The 27,327-nt window shown below is 37.4% G+C and overlaps 1 protein-coding gene across 1 annotated transcript in view; it reads right to left on the bottom strand.

Moving 5' to 3' along the window:
* The window catches only part of slc2a15a (solute carrier family 2 member 15a), a 68,682-nt gene that overhangs the window by 29,703 nt on the left and 11,652 nt on the right, over nucleotides 1-27,327 (bottom strand). Inside the window, exons 3-7 of the mRNA XM_033612617.2 lie at nucleotides 23,503-23,663; nucleotides 8,609-8,733; nucleotides 7,893-8,038; nucleotides 6,339-6,471; nucleotides 4,826-5,013 (exon numbers count right to left, since the gene is read on the bottom strand). Of these exons, the coding sequence (XP_033468508.1) occupies nucleotides 4,826-5,013; nucleotides 6,339-6,471; nucleotides 7,893-8,038; nucleotides 8,609-8,733; nucleotides 23,503-23,663 (753 nt within the window). The remainder of the gene's footprint in view (nucleotides 1-4,825; nucleotides 5,014-6,338; nucleotides 6,472-7,892; nucleotides 8,039-8,608; nucleotides 8,734-23,502; nucleotides 23,664-27,327) is intronic.

The raw sequence follows: 27,327 nt of genomic DNA, 5'->3' as shown, positions 1-27,327 counted from the left end.
CATATGCTCCAAGAGGAAAAAACAGTGGTGTAAAAATGTTAATGAGGAGGCAGACATTTAGTACTTCAGGGCAAGACAGGTGGCATAGCATCGCCACAGAGAGAGAGACATTTGCTCACATTCAATTCAACTCAATGTGAAGCTTCAGGGGGAGCAGGACAGGACAGGAGGTGTATTAACTGGAGACAGCAGACGGTGATGGTTAGAGGAGCAGGTAGATAAGCACACACACACACACACACACACACACAATGGTTTGTCAGGAACTGTGCCAAGGCTCGCCAACTGTCACATGCACTTAGGACTAAAGATCACCTCAAGCATCTGCCACATCACAGTTGCAATTACTATCATCACCATCATCATCATCAACAGCAACATAATCACAAATATTGTTTTTCATCATCACTGTTATCATCGTCATCACATTTCCATTATTATCATCCTCATCATAATCATCGCCATTGTGATCCTGTTTGTCAGCATCATCAGCAAATACAATCACCATCAACTCAGTCACTGCCATCTTCATCCTTATCCTTATCTTAACCATGATCACCACAATCGCTTTCATTCCCACCTTTATTCTGTCATCATCATCGTCATCATCATTTAATTATAGTAATTATTATGATCACTAATAACAAGGGAACAGGTGTGATTTTAACATTGGTGGGGACACACATTAAATAGGGTTTCTGTGGATCCCTCCCCAGGACATTATGAGCATCAAACACCTAATTTCCTGCATTCTGATGAAGTTTTGTACAATCTTGGTGGAAATGCCTTTATATATGTAAAGTAAAACACAAAATTCAGGCAGCATGTGACAATTCAAAATATAAAAGAATGTAATGCATTAAGGCTCTCAAGGATTCTGTATTGCTTTCAAATAATCATTCCCCTGTAGATCAAGTTATATCCCTGCTCATGTTCAGAACTGTCTGCACATTAACAATGTCCCACATATATGTGTTATCTGAGAAGTCATGAATAAAGTTAAATTGTAATTTAGTGAGAATAAAGTCACGATGTTTGAAGAAAACATCTACCTGTCCTATATTCTGCTAGCCTGGTGAGACCATCTGAGCTCAACATCCTGTTTTGCTCTCTGTATCAGTCTGGACTCAGTGCTGCCCCAAAAACGGTCCAGAAATTAAAATCCAATCTGGGCTAATAAAAACTGTGGCTGGCAACAGCCAATCACGGACTGCGTTGTAGTTGATGATGTAAAATGCAGGCTGCAGCTTGCACAAGAGTAATAGCGACTCCTAAAGCAACAAGTGCTAACTCTAACGTCAGTTGAGTTAACACAGCAATAAGTTAAGTTACTGCAGAAATGCAGTCAATAACTACAATTAATGGTCACGCCTACTATCATCATCACAGTCATTATCATCATTTTCATCATAATCTTGATTATCACCGTGACATGATCATCACCATAATCACCAGGATCATAATCACCATCATCACCATATTCATCCTCATTATTATCTCATCATCATCTTCATTACCATGATCACGATCATCACCATGATCATCAACATCATCATCATCACCAGGATCACCACAATCATTATCGTCCTCATCATCATCTTCATCACCATGATCATCATCATCACCACGATCACCACCATCATCATCATCACCATGATCAGCACAATCATCATGACCATGATCATGATGATGATGATGATCATCATCATCATCATCATCTTCACCACCATGGTCATGATCACTGTCATTGATAAATACTGATTGATTAATTTTACTTTAAATCAACTGCATTATATGGTCATATATTATCCTTCTCTTCTAGTATTACATCATCATTACCACCACCCGTATGACCATCCTCCTCATTCTGAGTGCTGCTCTCAGTATATGCATGTTTCAGCACTGCTTCACTTTGTTTAGGCAGAGCTAATTAGCATTTAAAAATACAGCTTGGAGAAGGGCGTGCTAATGAGTTCAGCTCCAGTGCTTACAGTGAGCTCTTTCTGGCCCGGGCGCCCCCGTAATCATTTGAATAATTAATGTATCTCTGGGGCAAAATTCAGGAGGGGAATTTGGCTAATCGCATTGACAGAAAAATGATGACACCAGCTTTTTAGCTTTATTCACGAGACCACGCAAGGCTTATAAAACGATGAGGGATCATTTAGGCCTACTTTCATCTCAGTGTCTTTGTCTAATAAGCTGGATCAATCAGACGAGGGAGCTGTAGAACCAGGGGGAGTGGTCGAGGCGGACAAAGGCAATGAAAAAGCAAATAGAGAACGACTGGAATGTGAGAGAGACAGAGTGGAAGGGAAAAGAGACTAAAAGCATCTCATGCTGTTTCATCAGGAGTTTGTGCTGCTCATCACTGTAGCCTAGAGACTCCATTTAGCAGACACCATTTGGCAACCAACAGCTGATGGTAAGCAAGCACAAAGAGGGGATATAGAGATAGAATATGTTTGTTGATACTGTTTTAAAGCAAACACCTGCTAAACCTTGGAATGCCCTCAAGACAACACCAATGTTGTGCCCCTTTTTGGGGAAATACCGGCTTGACTAACCGAATATAGACTGTGGCTATAAACCTGCCATTGGTTTGTTGATTTTGGATGGCATTCTCCCTTCTTTCCGCTATCTGCGTCTTACCAAATCCCCTTTGGTACAAGAAACAACAACAACCCCCGAGCTAACAACTAACACACTAAAAATGGCAAATTTTGATAAACATTTGGATCGTGCAGTGAGGCATGCCTGCTTTGTTCTTTCTGTACATTGTTGTAAAGATCTACAACGAATAAAACAACTTGTGAGTGCACCTTGGAAAAGTCCAGACTTTATCTCACAGCATATTGATCTGTTTTGTGACAAGACCAGTTGGAGCTGATTTGCCACATCTTTTGCCCTGGCAGCAGCATGCAACACTGACACTGACTTCACAAATGTACTGGTCTGTTCCACTTCACATGAGCTTCTATGATATCATCATAATAATGTTCTGCTAGAGCCAGCTACAGCCAGCAAATCATCTGTAGTTTTAACAGGTACAGTGACTCCAGAGCTTAAGTATAGTCAGGCCTCACCTCTAGGGCACCAATTATCAAATTATGTTTGTCTTTTTTATCACTAAAAGTTGAATGACACAGTTGGCATATGACTGTTAATGTTTCCTTGGCATTATCTTACACTGAGCAATTTTAATGACAGTGCTTGCCTTCCAGCATGCAAATATTCCACCAAAACAAGTTCACCCCTAACACTATTTTGCAAGGGCAAAGTCGCTGCATCCTCAGCTTGGTGCCACCCAAGTGGAAAGTGATTGGTTTAAAGAAACATAAACAAGCCAGAGGATTTTTCCCCTATAGGAGAAAGATAATCAGTGATTCCAGACCTTCACCTTGGTGTGGAGATAAGTCTGGCTATGTTTGACTTGGGTACAACTGGTATTGATTACAGGTCACATGTAACATTAATAGCTGTTTTGACAGAGTTGTGGTCAGTGTCAGTGATACACTAGTAATATTACTTTTTCCAGTAATGAGTAGTGTAACTAATTACTAATTTAATTTCAGTAATAATATTACAGTTACCCAAAACCAAACAACTTGTCACAACAGTACTTTTGTTATCACCTCACTCACAACTGACTTTAAATACAACATCACATCAACACACTCATCATCACACTGCGCAAACATGTCACAAAGCCGCAAGCTAGTTTGAAAGGTGGAAACACTTATCTTAGTGGCTGAAAATATTCCCATTACTTTGACTTGACCTGACTGTCAGGAGGAAAGATGACAAAAACACTGTTGATGCAAGCAGTAGAACTCAAACTCTTTCCACTGCAAAAAACAAGTAGTAAAAACCTCCTATCTGAAATACCTACTATTACCAACAGCACAACAGTGTGAATCTCCAGGAAATACACCCCACCAAAGGTGAGCCCTACTCGGCTGCGGATGTCTGCTGTATCGCTATAATGGCTAAACAACCAAAACTGGATTTTACTCATGGAGAGCTGCAGGTTAAAGAAGTCATGAAGCTTGTGGCTCGATATTTGGTGGATGAAATGTTGCTCCATGAGTGACTTTCTGTCTTTCAGGCAGATCCTTGGGAAAATACCGGTCAAAGGCAACTGAAGAACCCAGGTAAAAAAATAAAATAAAATAATAATAATAATAATTTGCACAGAATCTAGCCTTAGCTACACTCACAGGCTATTACTGTGACATCCACACACAACACACATCTGAATTTTGGGGAGACAACAACGAATTTTATGGAGTGTAACATAAAAGTAATATAACGAGTAGTGTAGCGAATTACTGTTGGCAGGGATAACCAGTAGTGAGTAAAACTTTACATTTTTAGAGTAACAAGCTCAACACTGGTCAGTGCAGATTCAGTCACGTTACTCTGTTACTTAAAGCCGCGTCGGACACAAGTGATAAATCTTAACATGGCATGACAAAATCAAGAAAGACTTCCAATTTGACACCAATGACTCGTGAATTAACTTGGACTTTAGCTTTTTGCTTAGAATGACTTGAAATCTTCTTATAAACATATAACTATGTTTTGAAAGGTGCTATACAAATAAACTAATTATTATTATTGGGCAAACATGTTCATACTGGTGTGCACTTGGAAATCTATAGAGTTTGAGAAAATTTGCTTTTGGGGGAGCACTTTTAACTGTGTTGAAAATTTGGATAAAGAGTTTTTAGTAGCATCGAAGAACACATTGTGGCAGACAGTGCAGCATGCTGACCCCTTCTTCTTCTATGTATATATTATTCAGCTTTCAAAAAATCCTTACAGCATCGATGCCAGACAGTTGCATGCCGATGTTGATGACGACTACGCTCAGCACTTGCCAGCGGACTGTACCATCCAGCAACAGTTTCCATACTGACAGTGTCTCCATTGAGGACAGGGAGCGCTGCTCCTCTTGCATCTCTTCAATCTCAGCCTGGATGTTACACTTGGCTCTGTACCACTTCAGGGCTGGGAGACAGGGGACAACAAGCAGCATTGTCACAGCACGCATCAAGGAAAGACACACCTGAAAAATAAGTCATTATAGTGACACCAGCTTACATATTTTACCTGGAAAGACAGACAAGATAATGGACTAACCACATAACAGAAATGTGGGTACAGAATATTGCCCTGCCCATGGTGATGTCAGTCAGTCTGTCTGACAGTCATTAGGACCTCTAATGTGTGTTGACATGATGAAATGTAACTAAGTATATTTACTGAAGTACTTTACTAGGACATTTTGAGGTATTTGTCCTTTACCTGAGTATTTCCATTTTACAGTATACTTATTTATTCTTCTACTCCATTGTATTTCAGCGGAAAATATTGTATTTTTACTTCACTACATTTATGTCATAACCTTTATTACTAGTTACTTTACAGATTCAAAATATTAATACAAAATATAACTAACACATTCTAATTATTATCACAGATTAAACTACCAAGCAGTGTATACGGTAATCAAAATTAACTCCACTTTGGGGCATCTGTGGCTTAGTGGTAGAGCAGGCGCCCCATGTACAAGGCTGTTGCCGCAGCAGCCCAGGTTCAACTCCAGCCTGTGGCCCTTTGCTGCATGTCTCTCCCTCTCTCTCTCCCCCTTTCGCACTTCACTATCCTATCAATTAAAGGCAAAAAATGCCCATAAAAAATATCTTTAAAAAAAAAAAAAATTAGCTCCACTTTTACCAGCTGCAACATTAAAGTGCTCAATTCATGAATGCATCAATAATCATAATTATAATATACATTATTCTGAAATGGGTTAGTCTGCATTATGATTACCTTTACTTTTGGTACTTAAGTATATTTTGATACTAATAATGTACTTTTAAGAGGTAAGATTTTGAATGCAGGACTTTAACTTGTGACCAAGTATTTCTTTATTGTGGTATTGGTAATTTTATTTAAGTAAATGATCATGGTCCTTCTTCCATCACTGATGGGATGCCACAATGGTTAATTTTTGGTCCTATCATGTTCTGTATGTACATGCTGCTACTCTGCCACAGAATTTATAGCTTGGACAATTATTAACAATTATTGTTATAGTGATGACATCTTCCAGCAGTAATACCTCTGTGAAAGTAGCCAAAGTTCCAAATTGTTATGATGCAATAAAACAATTTCTCAAAATGATTTTATAACTACATTGTGGTAAAACAATAATTCTTTTTATTGGGACAGTTACACACAATTACTCTAATGTAATTGGTCCTTTTGCCTTTTCTCTTTATTCTGTAAAGCGTCCCATGGCTAATGTGCAGCACTTCCACAACACTAACCTGTGATGGTGGCATGGACGTTGTGCTTCTCAATCAGCAGGTACCTGGGACTCTCTGGGAACCATGGCAACATCATCAACTGGATAAAAGTTGGTACCACTATCACTGACAGAAAGAGGGGCCAGTGCTCCTCCTGTAACAGTTACAGGGCAGTTATACTTACACACATGCTGAGAATGTTACTCTCATCTGGTAAATGTGAGCCATAGAAGGTAAGTGCTTACTGATGTAATGACAGTAATACTGCCATTTGATAAGAAATCAACAAGAAAAAAAAACTATACCTCCTAGTCGCTGATACAAAAGTTATATGATGGATATCATGTTGATAATAGCCATGGCAGGAGGCACCATAATTTTGGGTTGTCTGTCGCATTCTCGTGAACACAATATCTCAAGAACACCTTGAGAGAATATCTTCAAATTTGGCACAATGTCCACTTGGACTCAGTGATGAACAGACTAGATTTGGGTGGTCAAAGGTCCAAGGTCAAGGTCTCTGTGACCTTGCGTTCATTTCATTCTCTTCAACATGATATCTCAAGAATGCCTTGAGGGAACGTCTTCAAATTTGGCTCAAATGTTCACTTAGACTCAAGGATGAAGTAATTAGATTTTGGTGGTAAAAGGTCAAAGGTCAATGTCAATTTTCTTCTTTCTGTCTCATTCTTGTGAACACAATGTCTCAAGAAGGCCTTAAGGGAATTATGTCAAACTTGGCACTGATTGACTCTTGTACGCAAGGATGAACTGATTAGAATTTTAGGTCAGAGGACAAAGTCACTATGACCTCACAAAACACACTTTTGGTCGAGAATTCAAGAACTCAAGAATTCATACACTAATTACAACAACATTTTACACAAATGTCTTATAGAAAATGGTGATGAAGTGATGAAATTTTATATCCATAAGGTCAAGGTGGAGACATTTGGTCAGATACTAAACTGATGATATTGATCTTGGATGCCCACCTTGAAACTGTGGTGATTGTATAGATCTTGTGTGCTGCCGGGTGAAAGATGTGAGTGAAGCACCAATGTTTTAGAATATGCAGCTTCCATGCAGCAACATTTGACGCATTGTCAGCTGTCATGACTCCAAATGAAACTGTAACTGCAACTTGACTGGTTCATAGAGGCATACAACCACAAGGCAGTAATTCTAGTTTACATATTTACTGTATAGCTAAACACTGCATCGGATGTTTATACATACTTAATACATTCTAATGAATCGTAGCCATTTCAGGACACCTCGGGTCAGGCTCTGGTCAAATTAAGTCCAAGATGTGCTTTTTCAGGCTCTTAGCTTGTAACACTAAGCACACCAATGTTAGGGACACTTTAAGCCTCGGGGAAAGTCTTAATTCACCCCTCAGTATCGTTATTCAGTCACGTTACCTTGTCTGCTTCAATAATAGCTAGTGTTAAACACATTTCTTTTTTTACTTTTAAGTAATGACTGTTGCAAGTGAAGAATTCATGAGCTACTGTTGAGCCACCATGACCACATGTTCACATCAACACTGGGTGGTATAAAGCAGTTGACTACCTTTCCTAAAAGCTCATGTAGGCCGAGGATTTGGGCAGCGAAGACTCCAGTGCCAATAAAGATACTTGGGACAAGACCCAGGAAGCCTCGCAGATTCTTAGGTGCTATCTCGCCCAGGTACATTGGCACCACACTTAGAGAGATGCCTGCAGTAAAAAAACAAAACAAAAAAAACCCAAAGAAGAATATCTTTGTAACAATGCACTGATTTAAAATAAATGTTTTATAAAGACTTCATGGTATAATTCAACACGATAGTATAACTGTTATGTAAAAAACCATATGCGAGACAGACACTACATAGACAAAAGTATATGGACACTGAAATAAAGCATGTCATCCTGAATGTTACCAAACAACAATAACAAAATGGGATTGTTGTATGCTGTCCTGGAAACGTAAGTGGGATAAAAAAAGGTTACAAATCTGACATGGAACCTGGGAAGGGAAGTCTGGGTAAGAGTATTTTTACAATTTCAAAATTGATTATTATTATTTATTATTTATTTTTTTAATGGAACTGGCTTCTTGCACATGGACATCACTATGCTGAAACTAAAAACAGCCTTCCCTGAACTGGATAAAGGATGTCCGCATACATTTGGCCTCATAGTGTGCATGCCCCACACAAACAGCATTAAATGAGTGCAACTCAGTGCGCAATGGATGTAGAAGTGTGTATATAAGTGTGTGTGTGTGTGTGTGTGTGTGTGTACCTGAGTGGATTCCTGTGATGAAGCGGCCAATGATGACCATCTCAGGTGAACCACAAATCCTGCTGAAGCCCATGAGTGAGCCAGCAATAAACACCAACACTGTTGCATTTACCACTGTGCCTTTCCTGAAAGTGCACACACATACACACACACACACACACACACACACACACACACACACACACACACTCACACACACGCAGCAGGCAGGCATTATGAACATACATAAAAGGATATGACCCAGAGGTTTATGAAACAGTGAGGACAGCAGCAGTATACGGTCGCTAGCAGTAACCCTCTCACCTGATATACACACAGCCATAATGATAGACATGTATGCCTCTATAAGGCCTGATTAGCCATAAAACGCTAACACAGCTCACAAGGTTGGTTGTGAGCTCTGAATAAAACATTATTGTGTGAAGGAAGTGATCAACCTGTATATGGGATAATAAATTGCCTGCTTTTCATTTGCATTTAAATGTCTACTGAAGTCTTGTGAAATAGTGGAGAGGAATGGAGCTTTCAGCTGATTTGCACTAAACATAAGAGAACTTTCCTCTGCACTTTAAGGGCTAGTACACTTCTGAAGGGTAGAGGGGACGAGACGACACTGTGCACTCTGAAGGACAACAGGACACCGGGGAGGGGGTTACCAACACAGAGGATAGAGGCATGATTGATACAAGGCCCTGATCTAGTGCCTTATGTGCCAGTGTATGTGTGTGTTTGTGTGTGTATTTCTGTCTTTGAGGGCCTTATTTCCTAAACTTGTGTTATCCCATTTATTTCTCTTTTATGAAAAAACACATATACTTGACCATGTTTACCAGTGTCATTCTAAAAACTATGAAAAATGGCATAGTATATTCCTCGCTGTGATTGTGTATTAGTGTTGACTGTTCAGGTGTTCATGGTGGTGGCAGCACCAGATGCTACTGAGCATCTCTCAGGCTGGTATTGCCAATTGGCCATGATCCACCCCCATGGTTGGGTGGTCTGCAGGGGTTATTGGGTAAGGTGTTAGGACAGAGCAGAGCCAACATCCAAATACAGCTCAGAGGGCTTCTGAGGACAAGTATTTAGTGTTGTAGTCAAGACCGCACCAACCGAGACCGAGACATTACCGAGACCAGAGAGTGCCGAGACCGAGACAAGACCAAGACATTTAGAGGTCGAGACCAAGACAAGATCAAGACCGTATATATCAAAGGAAAATCATAAAAAACATCAAAATGTGAGTTTTCTTTATTTAAGTTTGCTTTTAACCCTATGGGCCCTAGGTGTTTTTGGGGTATTTTTACTGCCTTTACTTTTAAGCTCATACCACTGTCATTATAAAGGCTACATACACATGCTATATCTTGTTTTTTTCAGGACATTGTGGGCTATCCAGATTTGCCATCATTTCATGTCCTTCTATGTGCCTGTATTTTATATTAATTTTTAATGAATTAATATAATTAATTAATTAATTAATTAATTTTATCAATGAAAAAAAAACAAATCCGTGTGACTAAATTCTTACATTTTTACAAGTATCTCACCATAGCAAGCTGGAAGAAGACATATTCTGCCATATATGAAGAGGGGAGACTCTGGAATCTGGCAATATAAGAACCATGATGCTGGGACATTCTGTCACTTCACAGTTGTCCAAAACATGTGGTTTGTGCCAGGCGGACATAATTGACAGTATTTTTTCATTATTGCAAGAAATTCCATTGACTCATTTACGTCTCATTTAAGTCAAAAATGTGTTTTATCTGAAAGAAACATGCAATATTTACATCTAAGATAGTAGAAAAATAGTCAACCAAGTGCAATGATGTCCTCCAAGATAATATTTGTTTTTCAGTTTCAGTTATATATTGGGGGGACATTTTGGGCATTGGCGGGGGAGCATGTCCCCCTCAATGTATATGGTGACTACGGCCCTGTCATGCATGCATAATTAGGCTACTGGGTGTTGTCTGGGTGCACAAAGGTGAAGTGGCTGGTCTTGTCATACAAAGTTTGATGAAGTGTCAACTGGACAATATGGAGATATTTGCATCTTGAAAGCTGGACTACAAATGTGGATAGACAGGGAGAAACACACGCAAGCCTAAGACGTGGTAAGATACGATATTCCTCACTATATGAAGTGACTGATAACAAGATCTGTATAATGGATTGTAAAGAAATTCGTCAGGTTTTTATTTGTAGACAATTATCTGGATTTATAGCATGATGGGATGACAGCACAATGATGTGTGGTATCACTAGAAAGCTCTGCTCCTGCGCTTTCATGTGATATGCGTGGCATTTCTGTGCGAGCCTGCATTCACAAGTAATCCATCCAAGAGTATTGTGTTTGCAGAGCTGTATGAAAGCTCTGTTATACATCATTTAAGTGTAACTTTATCTTTTTTTTCCGCTGTGAAAACATTGGACTACCGACAAGTGGTTGGTCTTGTCGGAAAGCTATAATTCCGCTGTTTGTCATGTTATGCACTGCGGTCAAGCCAGCCGTGGTTCTCTTTTGCTTGGTCAAATCAGCGGCACGTTTTTTTCTAATGCGCGAATCTACTAACACTTGCGGTAATCGTAATGAAACGGCTCCAAAGAGCTGCTGGTAGTGACTGTGGGTCAGACTGCAGAGGACAAGTTGAAGGATATTTTGCCCAACTTTGACGTAGAATAAAAACTTATTTTCCATAAGTAGTCCATGATTCATATACCGCTGAACTAAGTACTTCCTAGACTACGTGCATGCATAATATGAAGTATTTTTACTGTGTAGTTTTCCAGTAATCCTTTGTCAAAATCCTTAACAGAGGATAAGATTAAGGATATTTCACCCAACTTTGATGTGGAATAAAAAACGTATTTTCCATAAGTAGTCCAAGATTCATATACCGCTGAACTAAGTACTTCCTAGACTACGTGCATGCATAATATGAAGTATTTTTACTGTGTAGTTTTTGAGTAATCCTTTGTCAAAGTCCTTAACAGATCACAAGATCAAGGATATTTCACCCAACTTTGATGTGGAATAAAAAACTTATTTTCCATAAGTAGTCCATGATTCATATACCGCTGAACTTAGTACTTCCTAGACTACGTGCATGCATAATATGAAGTACTTTTACTGTGTACTTTTCGAGTAATCCTTTGTCAAAGTCCTTAACAGATGACAAGATTAAGGATATTTCACCCAACTTTGATGTGGAATAAAAAACTTATTTTCCATAAGTAGTCCAAGATTCATATACCGCTGAACTAAGTACTTCCTAGACTACGTGCATGCATAATATGAAGTATTTTTACTGTGTACTTTTCGAGTAATCCTTTGTCAAAGTCCTTAACAGATCACAAGATCAAGGATATTTCACCCAACTTTGATGTGGAATAAAAAACTTATTTTCCATAAGTAGTCCATGATTCATATACTGCTGAACTAAGTACTTCCTAGACTACGTGCATGCATAATATGAAGTACTTTTACTGTGTACTTTTCGAGTAATCCTTTGTCAAAGTCCTTAACAGATCACAAGATCAAGGATATTTCACCCAACTTTGATGTGGAATAAAAAACTTATTTTCCATAAGTAGTCCATGATTCATATACTGCTGAACTAAGTACTTCCTAGACTACGTGCATGCATAATATGAAGTACTTTTACTGTGTACTTTTCGAGTAATCCTTTGTCAAAGTCCTTAACAGATGACAAGATTAAGGATATTTCACCCAACTTTGATGTGGAATAAAAAACTTATTTTCCATAAGTAGTCCAAGATTCATATACCGCTGAACTTAGTACTTCCTAGACTACGTGCATGAATAATATGAAGTATTTTTACTGTGTAGTTTTTGAGTAATCCTTTGTCAAAATCCTTAACAGATCACAAGATCAAGGATGTTTCACCCAAATTTGATGTGGAATAAAAAACTTATTTTCCATAAGTAGTCTATTATTCACATACTGCTGAACTTAGTACTTCCAAGACTAAGTGCATGCATAATATCAAGTACTTTTACTGTGTAGTTTTCCAGTAATCCTTTGTCAAAGTCCTTAACAGATCACAAGATCAAGGATATTTCACCCAACTTTGATGTGGAATAAAAAACTTATTTTCCATAAGTAGTCCATGATTCATATACCGCTGAACTTAGTACTTCCTAGACTACGTGCATGAATAATATGAAGTACTTTTACTGTGTACTTTTCGAGTAATCCTTTGTCAAAGTCCTTAACAGATGACAAGATTAAGGATATTTCACACAACTTTGATGTGGAATAAAAAACTTATTTTCCATAAGTAGTCCAAGATTCATATACCACTGAACTTAGTACTTCCTAGACTACGTGCATGCATAATATGAAGTATTTTTACTGTGTACTTTTCGAGTAATCCTTTGTCAAAGTCCTTAACAGATGACAAGATTAAGGATATTTCACCCAACTTTGATGTGGAATAAAAAACTTATTTTCCATAAGTAGTCCAAGATTCATATACCACTGAACTTAGTACTTCCTAGACTACGTGCATGCATAATATGAAGTATTTTTACTGTGTACTTTTCGAGTAATCCTTTGTCAAAGTCCTTAACAGATGACAAGATTAAGGATATTTCACACAACTTTGATGTGGAATAAAAAACTTATTTTCCATAAGTAGTCCAAGATTCATATACCGCTGAACTTAGTACTTCCTAGACTACGTGCATGCATAATATGAAGTATTTTTACTGTGTAGTTTTTGAGTAATCCTTTGTCAAAATCCTTAACAGATCACAAGATCAAGGATGTTTCACCCAAATTTGATGTGGAATAAAAAACTTATTTTCCATAAGTAGTCTATTATTCACATACTGCTGAACTTAGTACTTCCAAGACTAAGTGCATGCATAATATCAAGTACTTTTACTGTGTAGTTTTCCAGTAATCCTTTGTCAAAGTCCTTAACAGATCACAAGATCAAGGATATTTCACCCAACTTTGATGTGGAATAAAAAACTTATTTTCCATAAGTAGTCCATGATTCATATACCGCTGAACTTAGTACTTCCTAGACTACGTGCATGAATAATATGAAGTACTTCTACTGTGTACTTTTCGAGTAATCCTTTGTCAAAGTCCTTAACAGATGACAAGATTAAGGATATTTCACACAACTTTGATGTGGAATAAAAAACTTATTTTCCATAAGTAGTCCAAGATTCATATACCACTGAACTTAGTACTTCCTAGACTACGTGCATGCATAATATGAAGTATTTTTACTGTGTACTTTTCGAGTAATCCTTTGTCAAAGTCCTTAACAGATGACAAGATTAAGGATATTTCACCCAACTTTGATGTGGAATAAAAAACTTATTTTCCATAAGTAGTCCAAGATTCATATACCGCTGAACTTAGTACTTCCTAGACTACGTGCATGCATAATATGAAGTATTTTTACTGTGTAGTTTTTGAGTAATCCTTTGTCAAAATCCTTAACAGATCACAAGATCAAGGATGTTTCACCCAAATTTGATGTGGAATAAAAAACTTATTTTCCATAAGTAGTCTATTATTCACATACTGCTGAACTTAGTACTTCCAAGACTAAGTGCATGCATAATATCAAGTACTTTTACTGTGTAGTTTTCCAGTAATCCTTTGTCAAAGTCCTTAACAGATCACAAGATCAAGGATATTTCACCCAACTTTGATGTGGAATAAAAAACTTATTTTCCATAAGTAGTCCATGATTCATATACCGCTGAACTTAGTACTTCCTAGACTACGTGCATGAATAATATGAAGTACTTTTACTGTGTACTTTTCGAGTAATCCTTTGTCAAAGTCCTTAACAGATGACAAGATTAAGGATATTTCACACAACTTTGATGTGGAATAAAAAACTTATTTTCCATAAGTAGTCCAAGATTCATATACCGCTGAACTTAGTACTTCCTAGACTACGTGCATGCATAATATGAAGTATTTTTACTGTGTAGTTTTTGAGTAATCCTTTGTCAAAATCCTTAACAGATCACAAGATCAAGGATGTTTCACCCAAATTTGATGTGGAATAAAAAACTTATTTTCCATAAGTAGTCTATTATTCACATACTGCTGAACTTAGTACTTCCAAGACTAAGTGCATGCATAATATCAAGTACTTTTACTGTGTAGTTTTCCAGTAATCCTTTGTCAAAGTCCTTAACAGATCACAAGATCAAGGATATTTCACCCAACTTTGATGTGGAATAAAAAACTTATTTTCCATAAGTAGTCCATGATTCATATACCGCTGAACTTAGTACTTCCTAGACTACGTGCATGAATAATATGAAGTACTTTTACTGTGTACTTTTCGAGTAATCCTTTGTCAAAGTCCTTAACAGATGACAAGATTAAGGATATTTCACACAACTTTGATGTGGAATAAAAAACTTATTTTCCATAAGTAGTCCAAGATTCATATACCGCTGAACTTAGTACTTCCTAGACTACGTGCATGCATAATATGAAGTATTTTTACTGTGTAGTTTTTGAGTAATCCTTTGTCAAAATCCTTAACAGATCACAAGATCAAGGATGTTTCACCCAAATTTGATGTGGAATAAAAAACTTATTTTCCATAAGTAGTCTATTATTCACATACTGCTGAACTTAGTACTTCCAAGACTAAGTGCATGCATAATATCAAGTACTTTTACTGTGTAGTTTTCCAGTAATCCTTTGTCAAAGTCCTTAACAGATCACAAGATCAAGGATATTTCACCCAACTTTGATGTGGAATAAAAAACTTATTTTCCATAAGTAGTCCATGATTCATATACCGCTGAACTTAGTACTTCCTAGACTACGTGCATGAATAATATGAAGTACTTTTACTGTGTACTTTTCGAGTAATCCTTTGTCAAAGTCCTTAACAGATGACAAGATTAAGGATATTTCACACAACTTTGATGTGGAATAAAAAACTTATTTTCCATAAGTAGTCCAAGATTCATATACCACTGAACTTAGTACTTCCTAGACTACGTGCATGCATAATATGAAGTATTTTTACTGTGTACTTTTCGAGTAATCCTTTGTCAAAGTCCTTAACAGATGACAAGATTAAGGATATTTCACCCAACTTTGATGTGGAATAAAAAACTTATTTTCCATAAGTAGTCCAAGATTCATATACCGCTGAACTTAGTACTTCCTAGACTACGTGCATGCATAATATGAAGTATTTTTACTGTGTAGTTTTTGAGTAATCCTTTGTCAAAATCCTTAACAGATCACAAGATCAAGGATGTTTCACCCAAATTTGATGTGGAATAAAAAACTTATTTTCCATAAGTAGTCTATTATTCACATACTGCTGAACTTAGTACTTCCAAGACTAAGTGCATGCATAATATCAAGTACTTTTACTGTGTAGTTTTCCAGTAATCCTTTGTCAAAGTCCTTAACAGATCACAAGATCAAGGATATTTCACCCAACTTTGATGTGGAATAAAAAACTTATTTTCCATAAGTAGTCCATGATTCATATACCGCTGAACTTAGTACTTCCTAGACTACGTGCATGAATAATATGAAGTACTTTTACTGTGTACTTTTCGAGTAATCCTTTGTCAAAGTCCTTAACAGATGACAAGATTAAGGATATTTCACACAACTTTGATGTGGAATAAAAAACTTATTTTCCATAAGTAGTCCAAGATTCATATACCACTGAACTTAGTACTTCCTAGACTACGTGCATGCATAATATGAAGTATTTTTACTGTGTACTTTTCGAGTAATCCTTTGTCAAAGTCCTTAACAGATGACAAGATTAAGGATATTTCACCCAACTTTGATGTGGAATAAAAAACTTATTTTCCATAAGTAGTCCAAGATTCATATACCGCTGAACTTAGTACTTCCTAGACTACGTGCATGCATAATATGAAGTATTTTTACTGTGTAGTTTTTGAGTAATCCTTTGTCAAAATCCTTAACAGATCACAAGATCAAGGATGTTTCACCCAAATTTGATGTGGAATAAAAAACTTATTTTCCATAAGTAGTCTATTATTCACATACTGCTGAACTTAGTACTTCCAAGACTAAGTGCATGCATAATATCAAGTACTTTTACTGTGTAGTTTTCCAGTAATCCTTTGTCAAAGTCCTTAACAGATCACAAGATCAAGGATATTTCACCCAACTTTGATGTGGAATAAAAAACTTATTTTCCATAAGTAGTCCATGATTCATATACCGCTGAACTTAGTACTTCCTAGACTACGTGCATGAATAATATGAAGTACTTTTACTGTGTACTTTTCGAGTAATCCTTTGTCAAAGTCCTTAACAGATGACAAGATTAAGGATATTTCACCCAACTTTGATGTGGAATAAAAAACTTATTTTCCATAAGTAGTCCAAGATTCATATACCGCTGAACTTAGTACTTCCTAGACTACGTGCATGCATAATATGAAGTATTTTTACTGTGTAGTTTTTGAGTAATCCTTTGTCAAAATCCTTAACAGATCACAAGATCAAGGATGTTTCACCCAAATTTGATGTGGAATAAAAAACTTATTTTCCATAAGTAGTCTATTATTCACATACTGCTGAACTTAGTACTTCCAAGACTAAGTGCATGCATAATATCAAGTACTTTTACTGTGTAGTTTTCCAGTAATCCTTTGTCAAAGTCCTTAACAGATCACAAGATCAAGGATATTACACCCAACTTTGATGTGGAATAAAAAACTTATTTTCCATAAGTAGTCCATGATTCATATACCGCTGAACTTAGTACTTCCTAGACTACGTGCATGAATAATATGAAGTACTTTTACTGTGTACTTTTCGAGTAATCCTTTGTCAAAGTCCTTAACAGATGACAAGATTAAGGATATTTCACACAACTTTGATGTGGAATAAAAAACTTATTTTCCATAAGTAGTCCAAGATTCATATACCACTGAACTTAGTACTTCCTAGACTACGTGCATGCATAATATGAAGTATTTTTACTGTGTACTTTTCGAGTAATCCTTTGTCAAAGTCCTTAACAGATGACAAGATTAAGGATATTTCACACAACTTTGATGTGGAATAAAAAACTTATTTTCCATAAGTAGTCCAAGATTCATATACCGCTGAACTTAGTACTTCCTAGACTACGTGCATGCATAATATGAAGTATTTTTACTGTGTAGTTTTTGAGTAATCCTTTGTCAAAATCCTTAACAGATCACAAGATCAAGGATGTTTCACCCAAATTTGATGTGGAATAAAAAACTTATTTTCCATAAGTAGTCTATTATTCACATACTGCTGAACTTAGTACTTCCAAGACTAAGTGCATGCATAATATCAAGTACTTTTACTGTGTAGTTTTCCAGTAATCCTTTGTCAAAGTCCTTAACAGATCACAAGATCAAGGATATTTCACCCAACTTTGATGTGGAATAAAAAACTTATTTTCCATAAGTAGTCCATGATTCATATACCGCTGAACTTAGTACTTCCTAGACTACGTGCATGAATAATATGAAGTACTTTTACTGTGTACTTTTCGAGTAATCCTTTGTCAAAGTCCTTAACAGATGACAAGATTAAGGATATTTCACACAACTTTAATGTGGAATAAAAAACTTATTTTCCATAAGTAGTCCAAGATTCATATACCACTGAACTTAGTACTTCCTAGACTACGTGCATGCATAATATGAAGTATTTTTACTGTGTACTTTTCGAGTAATCCTTTGTCAAAGTCCTTAACAGATGACAAGATTAAGGATATTTCACCCAACTTTGATGTGGAATAAAAAACTTATTTTCCATGAGTAGTCCAAGATTCATATACCGCTGAACTTAGTACTTCCTAGACTACGTGCATGCATAATATGAAGTATTTTTACTGTGTAGTTTTTGAGTAATCCTTTGTCAAAATCCTTAACAGATCACAAGATCAAGGATGTTTCACCCAAATTTGATGTGGAATAAAAAACTTATTTTCCATAAGTAGTCTATTATTCACATACTGCTGAACTTAGTACTTCCAAGACTAAGTGCATGCATAATATCAAGTACTTTTACTGTGTAGTTTTCCAGTAATCCTTTGTCAAAGTCCTTAACAGATCACAAGATCAAGGATATTTCACCCAACTTTGATGTGGAATAAAAAACTTATTTTCCATAAGTAGTCCATGATTCATATACCACTGAACTTAGTACTTCCTAGACTACGTGCATGAATAATATGAAGTACTTTTACTGTGTACTTTTCGAGTAATCCTTTGTCAAAGTCCTTAACAGATGACAAGATTAAGGATATTTCACACAACTTTGATGTGGAATAAAAAACTTATTTTCCATAAGTAGTCCAAGATTCATATACCACTGAACTTAGTACTTCCTAGACTACGTGCATGCATAATATGAAGTATTTTTACTGTGTACTTTTCGAGTAATCCTTTGTCAAAGTCCTTAACAGATGACAAGATTAAGGATATTTCACCCAACTTTGATGTGGAATAAAAAACTTATTTTCCATAAGTAGTCCAAGATTCATATACCGCTGAACTTAGTACTTCCTAGACTACGTGCATGCATAATATGAAGTATTTTTACTGTGTAGTTTTTGAGTAATCCTTTGTCAAAATCCTTAACAGATCACAAGATCAAGGATGTTTCACCCAAATTTGATGTGGAATAAAAAACTTATTTTCCATAAGTAGTCTATTATTCACATACTGCTGAACTTAGTACTTCCAAGACTAAGTGCATGCATAATATCAAGTACTTTTACTGTGTAGTTTTCCAGTAATCCTTTGTCAAAGTCCTTAACAGATCACAAGATCAAGGATATTTCACCCAACTTTGATGTGGAATAAAAAACTTATTTTCCATAAGTAGTCCATGATTCATATACCGCTGAACTTAGTACTTCCTAGACTACGTGCATGAATAATATGAAGTACTTTTACTGTGTACTTTTCGAGTAATCCTTTGTCAAAGTCCTTAACAGATGACAAGATTAAGGATATTTCACACAACTTTGATGTGGAATAAAAAACTTATTTTCCATAAGTAGTCCAAGATTCATATACCACTGAACTTAGTACTTCCTAGACTACGTGCATGCATAATATGAAGTATTTTTACTGTGTACTTTTCGAGTAATCCTTTGTCAAAGTCCTTAACAGATGACAAGATTAAGGATATTTCACCCAACTTTGATGTGGAATAAAAAACTTATTTTCCATAAGTAGTCCAAGATTCATATACCGCTGAACTTAGTACTTCCTAGACTACGTGCATGCATAATATGAAGTATTTTTACTGTGTAGTTTTTGAGTAATCCTTTGTCAAAATCCTTAACAGATCACAAGATCAAGGATGTTTCACCCAAATTTGATGTGGAATAAAAAACTTATTTTCCATAAGTAGTCTATTATTCACATACTGCTGAACTTAGTACTTCCAAGACTAAGTGCATGCATAATATCAAGTACTTTTACTGTGTAGTTTTCCAGTAATCCTTTGTCAAAGTCTTTAACAGATCACAAGATCAAGGATATTTCACCCAACTTTGATGTGGAATAAAAAACTTATTTTCCATAAGTAGTCCATGATTCATATACCGCTGAACTTAGTACTTCCTAGACTACGTGCATGAATAATATGAAGTACTTTTACTGTGTACTTTTCGAGTAATCCTTTGTCAAAGTCCTTAACAGATGACAAGATTAAGGATATTTCACACAACTTTGATGTGGAATAAAAAACTTATTTTCCATAAGTAGTCCAAGATTCATATACCACTGAACTTAGTACTTCCTAGACTACGTGCATGCATAATATGAAGTATTTTTACTGTGTAGTTTTTGAGTAATCCTTTGTCAAAATCCTTAACAGATCACAAGATCAAGGATGTTTCACCCAAATTTGATGTGGAATAAAAAACTTATTTTCCATAAGTAGTCTATTATTCACATACTGCTGAACTTAGTACTTCCAAGACTAAGTGCATGCATAATATCAAGTACTTTTACTGTGTAGTTTTCCAGTAATCCTTTGTCAAAATCCCTAACAGAGGATAAGATTAAGGGTATTTCGCCCAATTTGATGTGGAATAAAAAACTTATTTTCCATAAGTAGTCTATGATTCATATACCGCTGAACTTAGTACTTCCAAGACTACGTGCATGCATAATATCAAGTACTTTTACTGTGTAGTTCTCGAGTAAACCTGTGTCAAAGTCCTTAACAGATCACAAGATCAAGGATATTTCACCAAACTTTGATGTGGAATAAAAAACTTGTTTTCCATAAGTAGTCTATGATTCATATACCCCTGAACTGTGGTATTGCTCCCTTTTTGTTAAGTAAAAGATCAGAGTATTTCCTCTACCACTGTGTAAATCTGAAACTTGGATTCATGAGTAGGTGTTTTTCCAGTCATAACATCCCATGCACATACGGCCATGGATACAACTTGAGAATTGAGTTGACCATCAGCCAGCAGATGTTGACTGTGGTTGACTAGGAGCAGAAGAGAAGAGAAGAGAAGAGAAGAGAAGAGAAGAGAAGAGTTGAGATAGATTTGCCAATCCTAGCTGACAGTAACATCAAGAAGATGGAGCACCAAAAGATCCCAGGGCTGAGAGACCACAGTGACAAATATGTGACCTGTATAATGCAGGTAAAGCAGGGGAATGAGGACACAGTCTGTCTTGTTTCCTTTCCAGATTGCCTCTCTGTATGATTTATGGGTAACACTTTACAATAAGGTACACAAAATTAGAGTAGTTACTGATGAACTAATGAGGAACTAATGAGGAACGAATGAGTAGTTACTGAGGAACTAAGCTACACAAAATTAGAGTAGTTACTGGGGAACTAATGAGGAACGAATGATGAACTAATGAGAAGTTACTGAGGAACTAATGATGAACTAACTATTAGTTAATGGTCAGTTCTTCAGTAACTCATGTTATATAATATCCTTGATCTTATCCTCTGTTAGGGATTTTGACACAGGATTACTCGAAAAGTACACAGTAGAAGTACTTAATATTATTCATGCACGTAATCTAGGGAGTACTAAGTTCAGCGGTATATGAATCATGGACTACTTATGGAAAATAAGTTTTTATTCTACGTCAAAGTTCGGCAAAATATCCTTCAACTTGTCCTCTGCAGTCTGACCCACAGTCACTACCAGCAGCTCTTTGGAGCCGTTTCATTACGATTACCGTAAGTGTTAGTAGATTTGCGTACTAGAAAAAAACGTGCGGCTGATTTGACCAAGCAAAAGCGAACCACGGCTGGCTTGACCGCAGTTGATATGCGTGGCTTCTCGCTATGACGGTCACAGAGAAAATCAGTAGAGAAGAACAGGTGTGAATTTGGACACACTATGTGTCGTTCAGGCCCATAGGGTTAAATAAATATAACAACAAAAACAATATTCTGGTCTGTTGTTGCAGAGCACAATGAAACAAATCTTAGAGCTCACACAGCCTCTCCTCCTGCCATCTCCATCCTCTGTGTGCAGGGGGCGTGTCAGTCACTCACACTGACACCGGGCAGGTAGCAGCTGCAGCTGGGGGAAATCTTTATGCTACCAATGATTTGAAGTTATTAGCTGTTTTTGAGATGGTCTTTTTCACTCTTATCAGTAAAGCACGGACAAAAAGCATCAGTGGTGGCCTCGACCAGTCTCGTTCAAAAAACCCGAGTCCGCCCAGTCCAAGACCGAGACAAGACCGAGTAAAAATGCCCTCGATTCCGAGATGAGACCAAGACCCTCAAAAAATGGTCTCGGTCTCGAGACCAAGACCGATCTCGAGTACTACAACACTACAAGTATTCCCTCCTTGATGTCAAACTCTACTCTATAGAAACAGTCTGAGGAGGTATCGTCATGATCTTTATCAATATCAACATTTGTTGAATTTAGGTTTGCATTCCACTTTTCTCTCAAAAGGATGATTTAGGACCTCTTAACAATCAGAGTCCCATCAACCAGTCCTTGTAAGGTTTTATTTGATGATTATGATGAGTAAACAACTGCTGTATTTGCTGTGTTTAAGTGGTTAACCCATATGGCCTATTGTTAGAAAGCTAAGCTCCTTGTGGTTTGACTGACATGGACCATTTCAAGATACAACCACCACAGCAGGTTCAACAAACACTTCTGTCAGACAAAAAACAAACAGCATTATTGTTTTTTATTATTCAGTGAACAAAATACACATTTTGAGAAAGGAAAAACCTTCTTGCCTTTTTTTTTTTTTTTTTTTTTTTTTTTTTTTTAACTTTGTATCCCATGAAATAATGGAATCTCTTTCCCTACAGGGCACTGTGAGTAACAGGTGGTAGTGAGTCTGGGTAATTGTTATATAATCAACTGAACTTTTTAACTCATTTTAGTTTCCTATTTAATGTTTTTATCATGGTGATTTGTAAATCCCTGCCTGTCAGAGCATTGGTTCAACTGGCTAAAACGGCTTCCATGTGTCAGTGGTTTTGAGCAGGTGCAGAGACTTACCTGCTGCATCTGTAATAAGGCCATGCTCTCTCCCTCCCTCTCACTCAAAGTGTAAATGTAGAGCAGAGTTTTGCCTGGGAATGTTAGACATGACTGACCAATACTCTTGCCAGTATTGTTATCAGTCAATACTCCTCATTACTCACAACATTGGAACACAGCATTTTTTGTGTATGGCTAGGCTTTCTGAATGCACGTTTATTTTGTACATCAGTAAATCAGGGCTCTAACTACATGGTAAGGTAGAAGGAAAGATTTTGGATATGGTTAAAAGAAACCAACACTAACTGTTGTAAAACTGGTCTAGAACTTAGAATACTCTGCTGAATAAACCATGAAAACAACAACAAACGTCCTACCTGCCAAAGCGAGAGACCAGTATGCCCACGATGAGGGAGCCCAGCAGACCACCAATAGCGAAGATAGAGACAGTGAGAGAGTACATAAGAGTGAGGGTCTCCCCACTGAGGCCTGTTCCATTGCGACGCAGCGCTGTCTTATTGTAGAAGTCTTTTATGTACTAACAATTGAAGGGACAGAAGAAACAGAATTGAGGAAAGGTCAGAAGACAAAGGCAGTATGTGAGGTGGCAAAAACAATGGAAAACAATGATCATTTATGATGTATGAATGAAAGATAATTCGATAACAAGAGATATGCAATTATATATACTAATATACCAATGACCTCAGTCCATAGGTTAAGAAGTTGTCATATCTAGTGATGTCATGAGAACCAATACTCGTGATACCTTTCGATTCCATAATGAAGTTTTTTTTTTTTTTGAAAAACCGGAAAACCGATACCAGCGTAAGACTAGATGCTATGACTCTTCCTGAACTGATGGGGGCAGTATTCGCCATATAGCTTTACAGTCCATGCTTACATTCAGAGCGAGGGGGTGACGAGGAAGTAGTAGAACTACACATGGCATACCTACACGCGAAAGGATGGCAGAAGCAAGCGCTTGAAAGTAAGCCGGTATGGTCCGGTACTGCGTACCTCTAAAAGATTCAGTGGCGGTACGCAGTACCAGGAAGAGGAGAGAGCGGCTGCCTGCTAAAGCCCACATTCAGAACCAGTCACGGCCGCACTTTAGGCCAGAAAATAGATCTGCTAGCAATATGCAGTTTTAAACACCACTTTGTCCGTTTATTAATTGCTTTTATCTCGTTCCGAATTGCTTCAGAACCTCCCGTGCTGTGTTTTGGTCCATGCTGGACAGAGCATAATAGGCTAAGCAGATATGTTCCATATTATTTTGTTTAATTTCAACAACACAGAGAACAGCTTGAACAAGCTGCGTGTGAGCTAACGATCAGGGATTTCACTCTCAGCAGTGCGTGACTGCGCATGCGCGTCTACTTCCGAAACACAGTGGTTGGGGTGCGTTTGATTTATTGTACTGGAACGTTTGATTTTTCGACAACTGGACCACGGACGAAAAACGCCATTTGCACCGGGACAAGACAAACAATAAATGAAACCAACGAAATTCCACACATTCTTGTGGTGGGCTCAAACACTGTCAGCATGATTTAGATAGGAAATATTTAAATCGTTTATTGAGTTTATTGCGGATGTTGAGCAATGTTTTTTACAATGAAAAATAGGTAAAGAGGAAAAGAGAAAAAGAAAAAATATGACATGCATGGTTTTAAGTGTTCATTAAGGTTCCATACATGCCAGCACCCTAAACATTAAATCAAATATTTTACTATACACGTTGTGAAGTGTTTCTAATTTCTTTCTACTTCATACTCCAACATTGAAATGTTTTTATTTGTTTGTTTGGTTTTTGACTTTGCTTTTTAAAAATGCATGAAGCGAGGAGAGGTGAACAATATGAAGCAATGAATGTTTTGGTAATAGTACTGGCAAGAATTTAAAACTACTTTCACCCCTGCCTGAAGGTAGGGCTGGGCAGTATTCGCGGTGACGGTAACTTACCGCAGTAAACATGAGCTGTGGTACTGCTTTTGTGGTTACCGTCATATCACAGTACTCCGGCTATGGCGGCAGAACAGGGCCTGGCAACCGTTTTACTTCTGATGATAAATAGTTTCCATCCTAGACTTGAATGGCTTTTTAAATTGTTTTATTTAAGGTGTAAAAAAAGAGAGAAGGCGATACCGCGATATCATACCGTCACTGCATCCCTCAAAATAATACCGTGATATTGATTATAGACCATACCACCCAGCCCTACCTGAAGATATAAATAAAATCTTGTGTGCCAATCTATATTCATCAAAAAAGAACCCAAGGCAAGAGGATACCAACTCGTGTCAGCATTAAGAACAAACCAACATAATTGATTCACCATTAACAAAAAATAAACATTCGATGCTCTCAATCTTTTGTCTAATAACAAAGCACCAGGACCTGATGGCTCCCCTGCTGAGTTCTATAAACTTTTCTGGTTGATTCTATCTCTGCTCTTTAACAAACTGATAACCTAAGTAAAACTAAATTCATGACTTAAAGCAAACATGAACACAGCCACAATTTTGACTCCTACTAAACCTAACAAAGACCCAACCTTAATATCAAGTTACTGTCCCATTTCTCTCATCAATGTGGATATATATGCTCCCTTCAAATGGGGTTGTGTTTACTGTGTTCACGAGAAAAATCCATATGAATGCTTCTGGGGTATTAATGATCTTGTAAGTGAACATTTTCTAAGAACTCTGAGTTCACAAGTTTGTGTTCATGACTTCCCACATAATAAAGGGGCTTAATAAACGAGCTTACGAGTTCTATTTGGTTCCAGCAATAAGAAAGTCTCTCCCACCAGACTGTCTGAGTAAACCCCCCAAACCTGAGATTCAAATGTATGCTGGGCAAGCGAGATTAGGTATGTCATTAATACAAAAATCAATTGCTGTCTAATATAGAAAACACATATAGGACGGGGAATAGACTTTAAAGCAACACAGGCAAAGAAAACTGCAACTTCCACCACAGAGCGCACTTGTCAGTACAAGAGTTTGCATTAGTACAGGGGAAGTTTTGTTGGCAAACACAGATGCAGTCTTTGAATGTAAACCAGACCTTATATTAGCATAAGTATTTAACATGTGTCTAGAGGGGACTATAACCGACTAGTATTTCTGGTGCAGACTAACAAGGGTAGTAAGATTTAATCAACTAGTTCAGAGGTCGGTAACCTTTGTTTCTAAAGAGCCATTTTTGGTCAAATTGCCTGATGACAGGTTCTAAATTATCGCGCTGGCTCCACTGCTAGTTTATAACCATAGCAACGAAGACTCAGAGCAGAGGCAACGGATTACAATGGGCATAATGAGAGATTTTATCGTTTCATTTAATTTATTTGGTGAATTTGATAATTTTGATGACTGGGATGCAGAAGAAGAGAGGTTAGAGAATGAAAAGAAAAGGGACAAATGGCACAAGGAGGCGACACGACAAGAATTAAATAATTTAGAAGATGAGAAGGATGAGCCCAACACCAAGAAGACAATGAAATGGGCAGTTCAAATGCCACTATGATGGACATACCTATATCACTTTCACATTTCACTATTAATGGTAATGAAGCATTTAATTTTGAATAGGAAACAATGGCTAATTTGTTAATGTGTGTAGGAAATATTATATATATTCACACACCCAGTGTGGGCATGCAGGAGTCTGCCTTTCTTCAGTCCTGACCTTGTTGGTCCAGGATGCAGGAGTTAGGCAGACCTTGTGACAAAAAGTTCTTTCTGTTGGGTTTTAGCATGTTCAGTTCTGCTCAGGATGCAATCAAATTGCCTGGCAGGGCCACGCTGGATGGGGCCCAGCATGGCTCCAAAGTTCTTCTTCTAGTTCTTCTTTTTTTCTTATTTAACTTCTTTTACAGGGCGGCACGGTGGTGTGGTGGTTAGCACTGTCGCCTCACAGCAAGAGGCCGTTGCCGGTTCGATCCCGCGTGGGTTCTCTCCGGGCACCCCGGCTTCCTCCCACAGTCCAAAGACATGCAGATTGAGGATAGGTTAATTGATAACTCTAAATTGTCCGTAGGTGTGAATGTGAGTGTGAATGGTTGTTTGTCTCTATGTGTCAGCCCTGCGATAGTCTGGCGGCCTGTCCAGGGTGTACCCTGCCTCTCGCCCAATGTCAGCTGGGATAGGCTCCAGCCCCCCCGCGACCCTCAAGAGGATGAAGCGGTTAGAAGA

Source organism: Epinephelus lanceolatus, chromosome 17 (assembly GCF_041903045.1).
Source record: "Epinephelus lanceolatus isolate andai-2023 chromosome 17, ASM4190304v1, whole genome shotgun sequence".
NCBI lineage: Eukaryota > Metazoa > Chordata > Actinopteri > Perciformes > Serranidae > Epinephelus > Epinephelus lanceolatus.
The sequence above is the reverse complement of the archived record's forward strand: the minus strand, read 5'-3'. Positions and strand labels throughout refer to the sequence as shown.